Source organism: Charadrius vociferus, unplaced genomic scaffold, assembly GCF_000708025.1.
Source record: "Charadrius vociferus isolate BGI_N301 unplaced genomic scaffold, ASM70802v2 scaffold16, whole genome shotgun sequence".
Lineage (NCBI taxonomy): Eukaryota > Metazoa > Chordata > Aves > Charadriiformes > Charadriidae > Charadrius > Charadrius vociferus.
The window spans coordinates 1,686,437-1,703,191 of record NW_009649167.1 but is presented as its reverse complement, the minus strand read 5'-3'; the positions used below and the strand labels follow the sequence as shown (position 1 = coordinate 1,703,191).

Genomic DNA, 16,755 nt, shown 5'->3' with positions numbered 1-16,755 from the left:
AAATTTAGTTGGACATTCAGACTTCCTAGAATAAAGCATTTGATTTTACAGCAAAGCTTCTGAACAGAGATGACGAAATTGAGCATCTCCAGTTCATGGGACATTTTGGTTTCTTCAAATATCTTATTACCTGAAAACATCAAGGTAAGTTTGCTTGTAAAACACTGACTTCACTTTCTGGAACAATATTTGGTGCAGGCCAAATAAACCAGCTTCTTATTGGTTTCTCTGGAGTCTCCTCCCTCTATCGTGTTCTGACACTGACTGCAGAAGGCAGAGAGCCCAGCAGTTCAGGAGATGGAAGTCAGGAGTTGTGGGAATCAACTGGTCTGGACTTCTCAGCACTGAGAGATTGCTCTAGAGCTACAGTTACTGAAAGTTCACCTTGATGCATTTTTCTTTAACATTGTAGACACTCAAAAATTTAATATTCCTTTAGGGTCTACAGGACACCCGGAATCCTTGTTCTGAAGACAGTTCCTGGCTTGAGTATGGGTTCCCATGAATTTCAGACTCCCAGTTTCATAGCAGGGAACCCGCATAGTCTTTGTTTTAAGGTAGCACTTGCTTGAAGCTAAATGTTCTGGGAATGTAAGTCCTTCAGCAGCCTGAAGGAATCCTGCCTGCAATTCTTTGAAAGTCTATCAAAATCCAGCTGCTTTCATGAAAGTAGATTTCAGATTTAAACATTTCAGATTTCAAAACCTGATGCTTTTTAATTCTGTTTGTATAATGAAACTGTGTTTCTGATGATGAGCCCGCACAGCATTTGCTGAAACTTAGAGCACTAACGACAACTCCCAGAAGGAGTCATACACAGTCAGCTTCAGCTAGAACCACTCTTGAAATGAGGTTGCTAATTAGATGTCCAAATACATAATGGAATGAGCAACTTAAAATATGCAAGTTCAAAAGCAATTGCCATATTGCACATATAAGGCATATCTGTAGCTTTGTTTCAAAACCTGAATGTATTACATATTACATTATGAAGGCTTTTTTTCTTCTTCTTCTTTTTTTCCTTTTTCATTCTAAGCATTCAGGATCTGTCATGATAATCAGCTTAACAGGCCAAATATTCTTGAGCACAGACACTAGAAACATCTGACCAGCTTACATATCTATGTTTAGAAAACAGGCACTGAGTTACTTACGTCCCTTTCCTTCAATGTGGACTAGAAAATGTGGCCTTTCTTGGACCCCCTCTATGTGCAAACGGTTTGTAGACCACAATCTTTAAAGACTGAAGGACCAAGGCTTAATAAACTAACTATTGTGCTCTTAAGATGACTTTTGTGGAGCACTATTCTGTCTCACTGTCAGGGTGGTACTGCAGTGTCTCATCTGTACTAATCTCCAATGACTGTAAACTGTTAAGGTGATTAACTGGAAGAGACAGTTCTTTCACCACATGTACAGAATCGCTGTGAATTGAGTCATATCTGCATATTTCATGTGTTTATTGGTAGTAAAATTTGGGGAAGAGAAGTAGAGTTCATAATCTTTAATACAATCTTTTTTTTTTCTTCCTTTAATTTTCTTCTACAATTTAATCAATTACACTGAAACTCCATCTAAGCTTAAAATAAGAACTGTTTAAAATCCATTGACACTATAAAATTAAAACTCTACTAGAAGTTTCCAGGTAGTTCAAAACCCGATTATAGCTTGCACATTGATAATACAGCAAGTAATATCCCTCCAGCTTCACAAAAGGGACAAATGATCCTATATTTCTCTTCAAGTAAGAATTTAAGTAAAACAAAAGGGCACAGCAGATACAATGCTGAAATAATTATGCTTGAATTTTAAATCCAATATGAAAGTCATTTTAACAGATTGCAAACAAATCCAATGCCTAACATAAAAACTTAGAAATGGAGAATAATCCAAAGGGGAAAATTCTCCAGTCCATCTATTGCAAATGCTGCTATGACTCCAAAATACCTACAGTCTCAAAGGACAGTTAAGTACACAGGCATAGGAATAAGCTATAATTTTTCACACAGTTGTATATAGCCATGGAAAAATGTTATAAATTCTCACTGCAGTATTTTTTGCTTGCCAGGTACTTTGAACATACATGTTATCTCTATATAGGCACACATGCATACACCTATGTACGTATACTATATTTTATCAAAACCAGGCATCTGAACATGCATACAATGGCTGACTAACAGCCTGTAGTTAAATAGAAGCTTCACCCACTTGTCTTGTAGCAGAAATGTTTTTAAGAGAATACTATTTCCTGCTAGTAGATAATGCATAATGTTTCCTACAGGAAGAAGTCTCTTAGCTAAAATTAAAACTTTTGGGGTTTAGCTCTTTAAGGTAGAATTTAATATTTTTGTTACTTCTCTAAAACAAACATATAGATCACAGACATAGTTTTCATTTCCAAAACTCTTCTATTCCTTGACTGCGAGTACGATATAGTTACAGTATCCATACATCCAACATCAACTCTGATTTAATAGTAGAGTAGCTGTAGAGCACTTTTTTATTTATCAAGGTCATATCTTGATGGCTGCACATGCTTAGATAAATCAGGTGTTAAGCAGGCACATCTCCAAGGAATCTGGAAATTCTCTCATCTGCAATCCTCAGCATATCTTATTATTTACTGCCAAAGAAATGACTGATTCATTTTGTCATCTTTGCTCTGTGATTTTTGCTCAGCTGAAACTGCCTGCCCTCTTCTGCAATGCCTGATCAGACCTATTTAAGTTGATGCCTTTGATCGTAGACACTGAGGAGCTTGCTGACTTAGGCTTTGACTAAACATTCCTCCACTGCAATATTTATGCACAAAATCCTAAATGATAACTGACAGTCAATGTAGATAACAAAAACTTGTAAGATGTTTCCACTATTTCACTGATGCTCAAAATAGCTTTACTTGTGCTAGAGGTATCAGTCAAGATGAAAATTTGCTATTAATATAACAAAAGCCCAACAAATTTTGCTTTGATGAATAGTTTATTTCTCACAAACAAAGCATCTGAGGTCAGGAAAAAAATCTGTTACTGGAAAACTATGCAGTATGATTTTTTTAAATGCTTTAAATTCTTTCTGTAGTATGATATCATGCTTAGTTTTGGAAGCCAGGGGCATTTTACTATCAAACTGTTCCAAACAAAATTATCAAAACAAAGCTAATAAAAAAAAAAACACAATGAAAGTTAAGCCCTATGGAAAAAAATCTGCCTCCAGCTCTTTATTAATCACATTCCAACACCAGAGGCTAAGAGTACATCAAACTGCACCAAATCCTTTTCACATGACAACCTCATAAATTATTCAACTCATTAGTAACACCAAGAGGCATAAAAATAACATCAGTGTTAAGGATGTTTTCTTCTAGAGAAAGGTCAGCTAGAAGTTTCAGTATTAAAATCCAAAGGCTTAAGCCTCTGAGAAGTAAGTACATCTAGATAGAGTGCATGAATTATAACTTTAATGCATGCTGTTTTAAAATTCCATGTGTTAATTTTAATATATATGTGAAAAGTCAGAATTATTTATTTTAATTCTGCAAACAGGACACCTTCAGTCTATTGCAATTTTTAGGTAACCACTAAGTTTGATGTGTACCACCTATAAACGCATTCCCATCTTTAATTTTCCTGTATGTTGAATGCACTAACAGGTGAGTAGCATGAAATTATAGAGAAATAATCCAATATGAAACTAAAACTAATTCAGTTTTTCTGTTTCTTTTCGTTGTAGCTTTGTCTTGCAGGCTAGCTCTACTACCAGGCAGCTGTCACCTGCACGAAAATACTAGAACACAGAAACTACATAGACGGAGGCAATCTTTGCAACGTGCTGAAACTGTTTAAGTGCAACTTGTATTATAGTTCTCATAAAAAGCCCAAAGCCGTTTCCATTATGGTCTGAGTGTAAAGTATCTTATCCCAAAGATACAACATGCCTGCTGTAAAGGCATGAAACAAAGTCCATCTAAGTAAACGGAAAGCTCCTGTTATTTTAAAACCAAGATAGTATCAAGGCTTAAAACTCTGCAGTACTTTACAAACCAGATTTTTTCCTGTTTTAATGCTAGTTTAATACCAGAATTAAAAATATTAATAGAATATTAAGAATATTTTTTAGGGGTTCTTCTGCCTGTATAATGCATAAAGCCAGTGGTTTTGATGATTATTTGCCTTACAAAAGCAACACAGTAATTAGCACAGTTTTGCATCTGCCTCTAATAACATCTCTATTTTGACGTTTTGGAAGAATGTGGAGAAAATAACCCTTTGTCAAATATTCAATACTATAGCCTGCTGGGAGAAATGTCTTCCTTAACCCAACTTATGAACAGTTTATGACCTGAAATCTTGCACATAATAGCCCTCATATTTAAATAAGTACTAAATTACACCAGCTAGTCTAACTGCATACACGGATATTCATTTATATGTCTAACCTTGTTTGAATCCCAGCTATTTGCCTCAACAACCTGCAAAGTTGGTGAAAGTTGCAGGTCACAGAATTAGCTTTGTATCTGTCATATTCAGAACTTCTGGCAACATTAACCTTTGGCGACGCATCAGCTGAAAGGTTCAACTTGCTTTGTGTATGATTACTTTCATTTTTTACTTCTAAATTTTAAAGAACCCCAGGATTTATGTTTCAGTACTACATTAAAAAAAAGGACAGAAAAACATCTTAATATTCTTTAAAAAATTCCTGTCTTTCATATGTTAGAGGTACCCCAGCTTAAAACTGAGAAATAAATTTGCTAATTTGCTTTAGACTTCTAGAGTCTTCAGGGTCAGTCTGCTGTACAGAAGTCACTAAACATACGAAAATTTTAGATAATGTAAGGGAATTTGTAAGCATGTTCCTCCTTCTTCCCTTATACTTCAGCTACCTCTCCATAAAAATCAAACATCATCTAAGCCCTAAGTTCCTAGACTGAAGCTCCTACGTAGTCAGTTCACTATTCAAATCACAAGTACCCTTAAAAAAATTCTTTTAAACAAGTTCTTATTTTTTTCCGTGATTTGCAGAAAAAAATACTTTTGGCTGAGATTACACATGCCAGGATGAAACTTCTGATATTTTTTAAAAACAGTTAATTCCTCATTCACGAAAGGTCTCCAATGGAACTATTACGACACATTAGTTTGACGGCCTAACAGTTTCGTTCTGTCACTCCGGAGAGACAAGTTCGGTTACTTTTACCAGTGTCTCAAAATTAGCGTCTGGGAATGCTAGAGAGGTATAATGTGAATCCCTTGGGGATCAGAGAATTTAACAGCCCACAAGCTCAAGTCTTCTGGTTCATTAAAGTGAAAGAATTGAAAGAATTCCTTTTCTAAGAATATGTTGTCCTAGGAATTCTCAGCACTGTCCTTAGACAAGAAGAGACACTATTCTTAGGGATTCATGGACGTCAAGAAAACATCACAAGCTATAATTTCAAGCAGGAGTTTGTACTGACCATATTCCACAGCAGCTTTTAGGAGAGCATCAGAATGAGTAGACCCAAAAGCATTGCGAACAAATCGCCTCCGCCGGCGTAAATCGTCTTCCCAGTAATCCAAGCGCCAGAAGTCATGCAGTTGGCTATGAAATAAAGAACACACACATCAGCACCTACCACAGCTTGAACTGTATTTACATACATTATAGTATAATTTCACTGCTGCTTTTTTGTTTCAGGAATACAATCTTGTAAAAACATATATTACTAAAACTTACAATATTCTACCGTTTCTTTACATGCACTTATATATTATAAGCCTCAGCACTGCCTGTCTCAAAATGTTCTGCCTGCTGCTAAAAACATTAATCACACTGAGCCCATTAACAAATGCAGCATCAAATTACAAGTATTAATGGCACAGCTTGCTTTCTTTTACAGTGTTTTTAACAAGGCTTGTAAATCATAGAATGGACCTCAGTGCAAATAGTTTGCAATTTAATGACTATGGTCCCTTAGCAGACTGAACTTAGAAGTATAAAATATTGCCCACTTGAATTTTGTGGAACTATGATTAAACTAATGTGCTGAAATATTCATTGAAATAATTCCCCACTGCCCCTAGCAACCTGAGAAAATTGCAATTTTATTCATTATTAATAACACTGAATTAGAGCAGCAAAAAAAAAATCCACCATGTGGTAATTGTCTGGGTAAATTATTATTCCAGCACTAACAGAGTACTAGGATGATTTTATAGCTTCCAGCTAATACAAGCCATTAACAACCATGGCCATCTTTGTGTTACATTGCCTTTTTACATTCACAAGCAATATTAAAGTTCTGTAGAATTATACAAACCATTGTTAATCTATAGTCAAGTCAAAACATACACATATATAATCACCTAGTATGCAACTTTGGTTCTAAAGGAATGACCAGCTCTACTTTCAGACAACTTCTTGACCTTATCAACACAAACATCTCCCACATCAATTTTATAAGTATGCTGTGGAATATTTGGGCAAAGCTGCATTTTAGGCAAACATTTAAAAAATTTTTTTGATCACTATCAAATACTCAAAATGTTTGTTCATGCATCCTTATCATCAAACTCATAATTGAACACCCTGTATATTTAAAAAGACTGCAGATCAAGACCTTGCAGACCATAACTAGGGAACCACTGCTTTAAACCAGTAATTTTCAATCTATCTGCAGAACCCTGGAGATGCGTGGACGAAAGGCAGTCGAGAAAAAAAAAAGAGAAAAGTTCTCAACTCATGAGTATGGGCTACATCTTTGCTGGATTTTTCTAGGAGTTACTTCAGCCACTGTTTTCTATATTGCCTTAATTTTAGGAAGGGATGCGCTGGTAGCCATTTCCAGAGGAAATGTAGAAATACACTAATGTAAAACAGACCTTTAAATTTTTTACAGTCCGCTATTTTTTTCATGCTTGCATGAGTTCTGGTCCAGCTTTACTAACTGCTGTCATGAGACCTGGATCAGTTCTGGAGGGCAGAGCACCAAGGGGAGTGGATGCAGCAGCATACCTTCTAGCCACTTACAAATTGTCAGCAGCAGCACACCATCGTTTTTATCCAATGCATTTATTTTTTGCATTCTGAATGAAATTTTCACTATGTGCATGAGCCTGCATGAAGGCCTTCATTGCTGCCTTGCAGAACCGGCGCTTTACTTATGTACAAGCAGTGAGAAGGCAACTTCAGGAGTTCAGTGGGAGCTGCTTCCTCACCTACAGCAGTTCAGAGCACCTTGTGTAAAGGTGAGGCAGTGACTCTGAGCTCCCACTGTGGGAAGAAGCAGCATTTATGGCCTGGCCTGCATGCCATGAGACAGAAATATCCTGCTATCTTGAGTGCCAATTATCTTTTGCTAAGTAAAATAGACTACTTTGGTTTTGTACTATGATACAGTTTTTGATCACAGATGTGTTAGCTTGAGGTATCAGTCCATCATTTCTCCTCCTACACTGAGCACTGAGTTATTTTATTGTCACTGCTAAATTCCCTCGACTCTTATGTGATATGAATGCAAAAACTGACAGACAACTGCCCTGTGGCTTAAAAGACAAAGCTTAATGACTCCTTCCATACTCCCAGTCTATGTTTTAAACTGATGATATCAAAGATCACAGAATCATAGAACAGTTTGGGTTGCAAGAAACCTTTAAAGGTCACATAGTCCAACCTCCCCTGCAATGAGCAGGGACATCTTCAACTAGACCAGGTTGCTTAGAGCCCCGTCCAACCTGACCTTGAATGTTTCCAGGGATGGGGCATCGACCACCTCTCTGGGCATCCTGTGCCAGTGTTTCACTGCCTTCATCGTAAAAAAGTTCTTCCTTATATCTAATCTAAATCTACCCTCTTTTAGTTTAAAGCCGTTACCCTTTGTCCTATTCCAACAAGCCCTGCTAAAATGTTTGTCCCCATCTTTCTTATAAGCCCCCTTTAAGTATTCAAAGGCCACAATAAGGTCTCCCCGGAGCCTTCTCTTCTCCAGGCTGAACAACCCCAACTCTCTCAGCCTGTCCTCACAGGAGAGGTGCTCCAGCCCTCTGATCAATTTTGAGGCCTTCCTCTGGACCCGCTCCAACAGTTCTATGTCTTTCCTGTGCTGAGGGCTCCAGAGCAGTACTCCAGGTGGGGTCTCACCAGAGTGGAGTAGAGGGGCAGAACCACCTCCCCTGACCTGCTGGCTATGCTTCTTGTGATGCAGCCCACGGTACAGTTGGCTTTCTAGGCTGCCAGCACACATTGTCAGCTCATGTCCAGCTTTTCATCCACCAGTACCCCTAAGTCCTTCTCAGCAGGGCTGCTCTCAATCCCTTCATCCCCCAGCCTTTGTTGATACTGGAGATTGCCCTGACCCAGGTGCAGTACCCTGCACTTGGCCTTGTTCAACCTCATGAGGTTCTCATGGGCCCACTTCTTGAGCTTGTCCAGGTCTCTTTGCATGGTACCCTGTCCCTCAACTGCACCACTCAGCTTCGTGACATCAGCAAACTTGCTGAGGGTGCACTCGCTCTCACTGTCTTAAAGGCTTTTTATCACAGTGATTTTTTTGAAAGTGAAGAAACTTTCTCTTTTCACTTCCACCCAAAAGTAAGTCATGATGAAACATGGGTAAAGATATTAATGAAAATTCCTTTAAATGCAAGAGTTTTCTGAGATGGCATTTGTCTCAACAATAATAATAAGAAAGACTGCTCGGTTGATAAGAATGATACAACTATGTAAGAATTAAAAATTTGCTACAACATTAAGAAATATTCAAGGACTAAAAAAAAAATTACATTTTTAATTTGTCATGTTTAATCTGATAATTCATTAATTTTATTAATCAGTCTGAAGAATATGGTATATTCTCAGCTGAAAGTAAAACAGATTTTAAAGTCACAATTTTAATGAAGTGCTAAGTGAAAAAGTGATGAAATTGTCAGAGGATAAAGTCTATTTTGGGGATCCAAGAAAAGGGTTACAAGTTCACCAGGGATCGCAATCTGAAATACATAATAATGGTGCAAAGTAAAAATTCTGAAATAATAGAACACAAACTTTATTCCTAATCACAAATTATACGGCTTTTTAAAACACAACTGAAGTTTCTTCTGAGTTTTCTACAGGAATCTATCCCACAATGGTATTATACACTTCCAGATACTGGAAGATGGTATCTGAACCCAAAAGAGAGGGTTTTTGAATCTTAACCAGTTACCCTCAGATTTACCCTTGACACTTTGAGCAACATCTTTCATAAAAAGACAAGACATTTTCTTCTACCCTATTGTTAGCAAGAAAGCAGATGGCTGAAAAGCTGATGGCTATACTTAAAAGTTTTTGAATGGTTCAGTTTCATCACTTGTATTATAGATGAATAAATTTGTGGGATTTTCCTAAAAAAGTTTAATTACATCTTTGGATTAGATTAAAAGTACTAGTAAGGAGAAGACTGTGGCCACAAGCTCCAGCCTAAAACTAAGAATTTAAACTGCTTTAAAAGAATTTAAGTCCAGAGCTGTGGACTGAATCAGCATTGTCTAGCCCCTAGATTACAGTACTTTAGAAATACTTATATTCTAATCCTGTGGATATTATTCAGGCTTTAAGATTTTTTAGGAATTTAGGTAGCTATTAGGTAGCTCTAAGTGATGGCTGTAAATCAAGAAGAACTACACTTTCTAACACTGTACTGGGCACAGGTCAGTCCTAGAAGAGACTGTGTCTGCAAATTGTCCACATCTCTTTCTGCTACAACCCACTGTTCCTAGAAGTGACTTGACTAAATCAAGTCATTTTAGGAATTTATTTCTGCAACAAGTACAATATTTCAATAAGCTTTACTTTTCCTAATAATGTATATTATTAATAATCCTTATTTCCACAGCCAACCAGATTACATGTAATTTCTCATTCCCCCATATCTTATACCAGTTAAGTGACATTTTGAATCAGGCTTGTTTGAATGAAAAAGTGCATATTAAGCATACTATAATGAATTTTTTTTTTTTAAGAACTGAAAGTTCATAGTGTCATTCATGAGCTACTCCTACTTACTTCAAAAAAAAGAAATATATCTGTACCATTTTAACTGAACAGTTACTTAAAATGCACCCTAAACCACGACCCAAACAAGTCTGCACCATGACTTTAACTGTCAAGAAAATTTCCTTACAAACTGTAATATAATCAATACAAACCTGTATCATCCTTATCATAATGAGGGCTGGTATGAAACTAGTGATATTACAAGGTTACTAACAAGGAAAAAAATTATTTGGAATGATGTGTGTTACAAACTTAATCCCAAATTTCAGATGTGCAGTATTTCATAGCGTTAATACAGACACAGCATGTACATGTTTTAATGGAACAAGTCCTATTTTACTACAGTTATTGAAGGATTACAAATTCTCTCTCACTGTCATCACTGGTGCTCGCTTAGCAGCCTGCTGTGTACATTCTCCTACCTTAAACTGTATTTTATCTTATTAAAGGCCAGCACGGGATGGGAAGGCAAAGTGGTTTTATGCTACCCCATATAGCCAATGTGGACTTTGATAAGTTCGAGCAAACAGCTTTGAAGTCTCCCAAGGGCAGGTTGCTCTAAAACTCAGAACTGCCCAGAATTCTGTATAATACTCTCTGGTACCATACAACACACACATTCCATATATTTGGGATCAAAGATCATTGAGATGGACTAAAGTATTTCAGGTAGCCCAACCTATTACCCTCTTGGAGGAGCAATTGTGTAGCTCTCTGCCACCAAAACAATTTAGAGGAATATCAAGCCAACCTAAACAGCAAAGTCCTCCCTGCCTTTTCACATCATCTCTATAATAGCTCAGATTCTAAAGACAACTTTTGAAAAAGATTTTCTATTAACTCCTTCAGCCACAGCTTGGAAGAAGTGTATGGAAAAGATTTTTTCTTTTAATTATGGATATTAGCTGTCCTAAACAGCAAGCCTTTGTCCACCCTGTGGGCAGTCTGCATCCATGACAGCAGCTCCGTGGCTGTGAAACCCAGTCTTTGTCCCCGTACAAACGCAGTTTGCTGTATGTCACCTACAGCTACAGCAACTAGAAGCAAACACAACAGTGGAGAGTAGCAGTGTGCATGTCCATAAACGATCCTCAGACTGCAGCCCAAAGGATGGGCTGCCAGATGGAAGACATTAAGTTGGAATATGTTAATGAAGAGGAACAAGCCTGCAGGCATGGGGGAAGGGGAAAAAGTTGTTTGGAAAAAGAGGTGGGTCACAGAACTGGAAGGATGTCAGAGGATCCATGGTCTTTGTAATACTGGGAAATTGCGTAGAAAAGGCAAGGAATTGATGATCTATAATTTCAAGAATTAGTCCTGGTTGGTTTTATGTAACATATTTTAAAAAGGAAAATACAATTCTTTTCACAGTGTGGAATTATGACTGTGTTTTGAGAAAGGAGAAAAAAATGTATATTGGAAAAGTATAAAGCATTTCCCTAAGGCAATGTGACATTAAAAAAAAAGTAAATAAAAGAAAACTTGAAATACAAAAAATACAAACTATGACTTATGCAATATTCATTATAGTTAAAAAATATAAGCCAAAATATAAACCTATTTGCCAGAAGATCTAAGTAGTAAAAGTCTTCTGTAGCAATGAAAGAGCAAATACAGTTGAGAAGCGGTATAGCAACAGATGCAAATATTGTATTAGCGTGAAGGTTTTTCTAACTGTGTTTGAAACAGAAACAGTGACTGCTGATTTTATCAGATGGTGAGACAGGTATGCAAAAATCACTTCCCACATTATAATGGCTAACAAAGCCTTGTTGTACATGAAAAGAAACAAATACCAGAAGCCTTAATTAACGCAACTAGTATAGTTAGTCTACACAAAAAAAAGACTTTTTTAGTTACAAAAATCACAAAGCTCCACGATGTTTTTCCAAAGAGCATGCTACAGGGTCCCAGAAATAAAACTAGAAATATTGAAAACTAAGAATACTACTAAACAAATAATACCAATAATACTAAAAATACCAACACAGGGAATAAAGATGTCAATGAACCTGAGAAACATCTAAAGCAATGAAAATTGAAAAGGGTGGTAAAAATATTGTAAGTAGGAGCTTACAAAAAATCTTTAGGCTTTCTTTTAAACAGCAATGTGTTTTTTGTCTCTTAAGTGCAGATGCACAAGAATTATTATTATTAAACATCAGGAGTATATTTGGCAGAGTTTCAGGGTAGAAGGGAAAAAGCCTCAGAAACAGAGATTAACATTTTAATAGAAGGATGCTAAATACTATGGGAAATTGAGGTAATATTTAATCTTTTGATTTTTTTTTTTAATGAATATGATGTTGAGCGACTCAATTCTTGTGTGAGAAGTTTCACACCATAACTTTCGAAAGAAGCCGGGCACATGCATCTTAGGGAAGTCAAGTGGATTAAATATGGATTGCTGGGAGCAGGTCTACAAGGCTTAGGGTATAACTACGACACGATGAAGTTATGTTCACAAACTGGTGAGGTGACATAAAAGCAGGAAGACAGGCCATGAAGAAGAACATAAGAGGCTGGTGGAGAGGGCACTGGCAACAAATATTGGGGGACTGTGATGAAGGTGAGGTTGTGGCAGTGGGCACAAAAGGGATGCCTTGGCTGTTAGTTAGGACAGCATTTCCTGGGGGATATCTGTATGGTCGGCGACTGCTAGCTTTTTCTCCACTTTTTCTGGTATTTGTAATCAGCGCAGCAAACTAGCATGGGTAGAAATGAGAACGCAAAGGAGCTCCCTGCGCGTTTGGTCAAGCAGGTAGTGTCCTCGTCACTGATAGATGGAGGAGGTGGTGTGGAGACCACGGCAGTCCACCTAGATGACTTACGTCCCAGCAGCAGGGCTAGAAGGCACACCAGCACTGCTGTATTCAGAAGCAACATGAGAGATGAGTGGTATTTTTTTGTACCTCCTGTGTATCTTGGCCACCAAAATGCGAAAAGTTAAAATAAGAAGAGACATGAGACAGGAGTGATTGGTGAAATTTGAGGAGAAATGCAGACAAAGGAAGAACCCTAAAAAGGAAAAGGGACTTCGTAGAGAAGTCTAGAGTTAGGCAGCGAGGAATTAAAAAAGAAAAGTAACAGGGTCTAACCAATGGAAAATATTCATTGGAATAATTTTACTAGAGCAGGAGTGAAACAGAAGGACAGATTAAAAGATTTCTTCCAGCAGTATTTTCCATGATACTGGGAAATGGGAAACTACAAAGACAACAGATTGGGAAGGAAAGAAATTGAAAAGCATAGATGAAAGGTTTGAAATGTAATTATTGATTGCTGAAGAGAAAGCAACACTGAGCTGAAAAAATGGAGAAGTAGTAAGCTTGTAAGGAATAGAGATGTGAGAAGAAAGCCAATGACTATGGAAACTAATGGGAGAAAAATAACTGTGAAAGTGGATGGGAAGAGAAAGAAATCCATGTGCATTATTATAGAAGGATAAATGGATAAATACTGGGTTATCAAGAATATCTCTTAAATAATCAATAATATTTTGAGGCTTGTGAATTTGAGCTACTTTTGTTTAAGGCAGTGAACTCCAGAAATCTGTGAAGTTTAGGGCTGATCTGTGTGGTTCTATGATTATTTTATGAACAGAAAAGGGGGAAAATCCATGCATTTTAACACAATATATAATATAAGCAGCACAGGTTACCAGCAGATTACATACTAGTTCACCCACGGGTTTCCCTGTGGAGACTGGAGAACAGCAAAAGTTTTTAAAATAGGAAAGAAAAACTTTTGAGGTAATTTACACTTGTGAAGGATGAATGCAATTCATAAACCTGCAAACTCTTACAGAGATTGGTATTTGTGTGTTGCAGCTTTGCATGGTTTGGGTGGAGGGGATGTGTTTTCACGTGGACTTTGAAATACGGGTGAAATAGAGCATAGAGGAACTCAAAGTAGCAGAAAATACTACCACTGATCATCAGAACAGGAGCAGAAGAGTCACCTTTGAAAAGCAAAAAGAAAACTGCCAACACCATTTCTCTCCTATTATCATGTTACTAATGGTCTTGCATTAATAATGAAGGGCAAAGCTGAGAGGAACAGGGAATTGTCCACAAATGAAAAGAGAGTAAAAACTATCAAAAGACGACTAATGATAAAAGATCCACTGGATTCCCAGAGAAGAATTTTCTAAGAATTGTTTTAAAGTGTAGCATCCTTGTCAGAAAAGAGGGGAGTGATTTATGTGCCTTTTATTCCCTTCTTAAGGCATTGGAAAAAGGTATATTTAATACACACTCTTAAGGAAAACCTCCATCTCCTGCAAGTTCTATGACTTAATTTTGGTGAAAAAAATGAGGACACTGAAGTTCAAAAGATGAAAAATAGAAAGGGGAAGCTGAAAACAGAAATCTCTCCAGATGTATGAATCTTCAGTTAGATGAGACATCAGAAGGGAGAGCAATGCCAGTAGACGTGAAAGGGCAGCTATGGCCATAGAGATGCTCCTGAAACACAAACTTCTAAGGTGGTTAATTCGCAGATTATGTTGCATGGTCTGATAACTTGCTTCTGAAAATTAGGAAAATTTATATAAAATTCAGATAATTTGTAAAGGGATTGGGGATTTCAGTATATTACATAGAGTCTGAAGGAACAAACCGATAATGAACACACACACACAAACACACAAAGACAGACTAACAATTACCCTGATTGTCTAGATTTTTTGTAAAGTTTAGATCCCAGAATGAGATGTTCATTCTGGAATGCTTGTTATATTATTAAACAGTTGTAAGCTTATACCAAGAAGCAGTAGTTTTAGGGAAATAAGACTAACCATGCATAAAACTATATGGGAAAAAACATAGGAAAAAAGTCATGTATCTCTTAAAAAATTAGGAATGGAATTTACAATAACTCAAATGTCTACAGAGTAAAACTAAAGGTAAGTAGAATTTTTAAAATTACCAAATTGATTTAACGTAAAACATAACTTTAAAGTAATGTAAGATAACTTTGGCAAATCTATCCAAATACTAATGTGCAACAGTTGAACACTACATGTAGTACAGCTAAATGAAATAATACAGTTTCCTTAAATTTTATACTCAGTTCATTTTACTTAATCCCATAACATTGAATGAACAACTGAGACAACATCAAAAAGTGGATACATAAATTGTCAGTGTTTGACTCGCCAGAGTCACAATGTGGTTTTTTTTAGTAACAAAATATCAATAACAAGAGAATGCAAGTACACCAAATTCTAGGAATAATAAACTGCATCCCTAGAAACATTAAATGCAATAAATTTTAAGTTTACTAAAATTAAGACATACAGTAATACTATCTTTGAAGAAGAGGAAAAGAAAGTGGTTAGAACAATACTCTGGTTTAACTCAGATTTCTAGTTTGAAACCTTCTATTTCAGAATGTGTTGTCATCACTCCAAACAAAGAAAAGCCAAAACCTCCCAAACCCAAAAAGCCTTTTGAAAGTTTAAAATAAATTAAAATTTGGGTAAAATTCACTTTTGGAAAATGTCTTGAAAGAACATGCAGCATTTTTCCAGTATTTTTATTTTTAATGCATATTTTGTTATGTCATGCCATCTCAGCACGGTGGCGTACTTAGTAAGATTTCATAAGTACTATCATGACACTACAGTATAACGAACTTCAAGATGGAATGAATTGTGTACTGAGGTTGTCTCTCTCTTTCTTAACTGATTGCAAAAAGAGACAGACAGAATGGCTTAGATTCGGAGCATCATTGTAGATGGCTAAAATTAAGTAAAAGATATTCCATGTTAAGTGTGCAGCTTTTCTTATTCAAAATGTAGAAATATCTCAAAGTTTCACTGACACAAAAATTGAACTATTTAGCAAATGATCTTCAAATTTCAAGAGAAAAATTTCTATTTATTTTACATTTCGACTATTATGTTTGTTATAATATCACATCAGAAACAGGTACCGTGACATTAGCTTACACACTCCTGGAGTGAAGAAATACATTTCATAAATATATATAATATAATAAAGTTGTATATAATATATATATTATGTATAAAATATAATAAAATTTCAAAATGAAAAATTTTGAAGGCTTTTATTAATTTAAAAAAATGAAAAGGAAAAGAGCAGCAATTCTCATAGCAATTCTAACCATTATAATTTTTCACCAAAAGATTTAACCAAAATGCTGTTTTCTGATTAAAAAAAGGTTTAAATCAAAATTTCCATTCAACTCTTCTTGTTTGTACAAGTATACCACCTGCTGGTAGCAATATTATTTTGCTTCTTAAGCATCTTGTGTGTCAAATTAAAAGAACAATAAAAGTGAGTGCCTTCTGTACACAACAAACAGGAGTCCTCATGAAATAGTACAATTTTTTTGGCAAAATCACCTGGAAAGTGTGATATATAATCCATAAGTAATCAGATCAACATCCCAGAAAATAACTTGTTTATCCTAATTTTAACAAGGTAAAACACTGACCTAATAAACTAAATTGAAAATGTTTTAGGACAACTATTAATTTTGCTATAAAGATGCAACCTTTTTGAACAAGGGTAACTTTAATAGATAAAGTTTTTGTGATACGACCTAAGGTATTTACAGAATTAAAGTTGCAGGTTGTTTTTTTTTTTAAAAAATCAAGTATTCAATGTAGTTCACCTCTTGGAGCTTCAGACATTAAATATTCTTTCAGCAACAACTCTGTAGGCAACATTTGCCTGATAACACAACTTGTTACTTCTGTTCAGTTTTTCAGCC

The 16,755-nt window shown here is 36.1% G+C and overlaps 1 protein-coding gene across 1 annotated transcript in view; it reads right to left on the bottom strand.

The window, feature by feature from the left end:
- NBEA (neurobeachin) overlaps positions 1-16,755 on the bottom strand; it is a 515,614-nt gene that overhangs the window by 199,527 nt on the left and 299,332 nt on the right. The window contains exon 39 of the mRNA XM_009888422.1: positions 5,459-5,583. Within this exon, the coding sequence (XP_009886724.1) occupies positions 5,459-5,583 (125 nt within the window). The remainder of the gene's footprint in view (positions 1-5,458; positions 5,584-16,755) is intronic.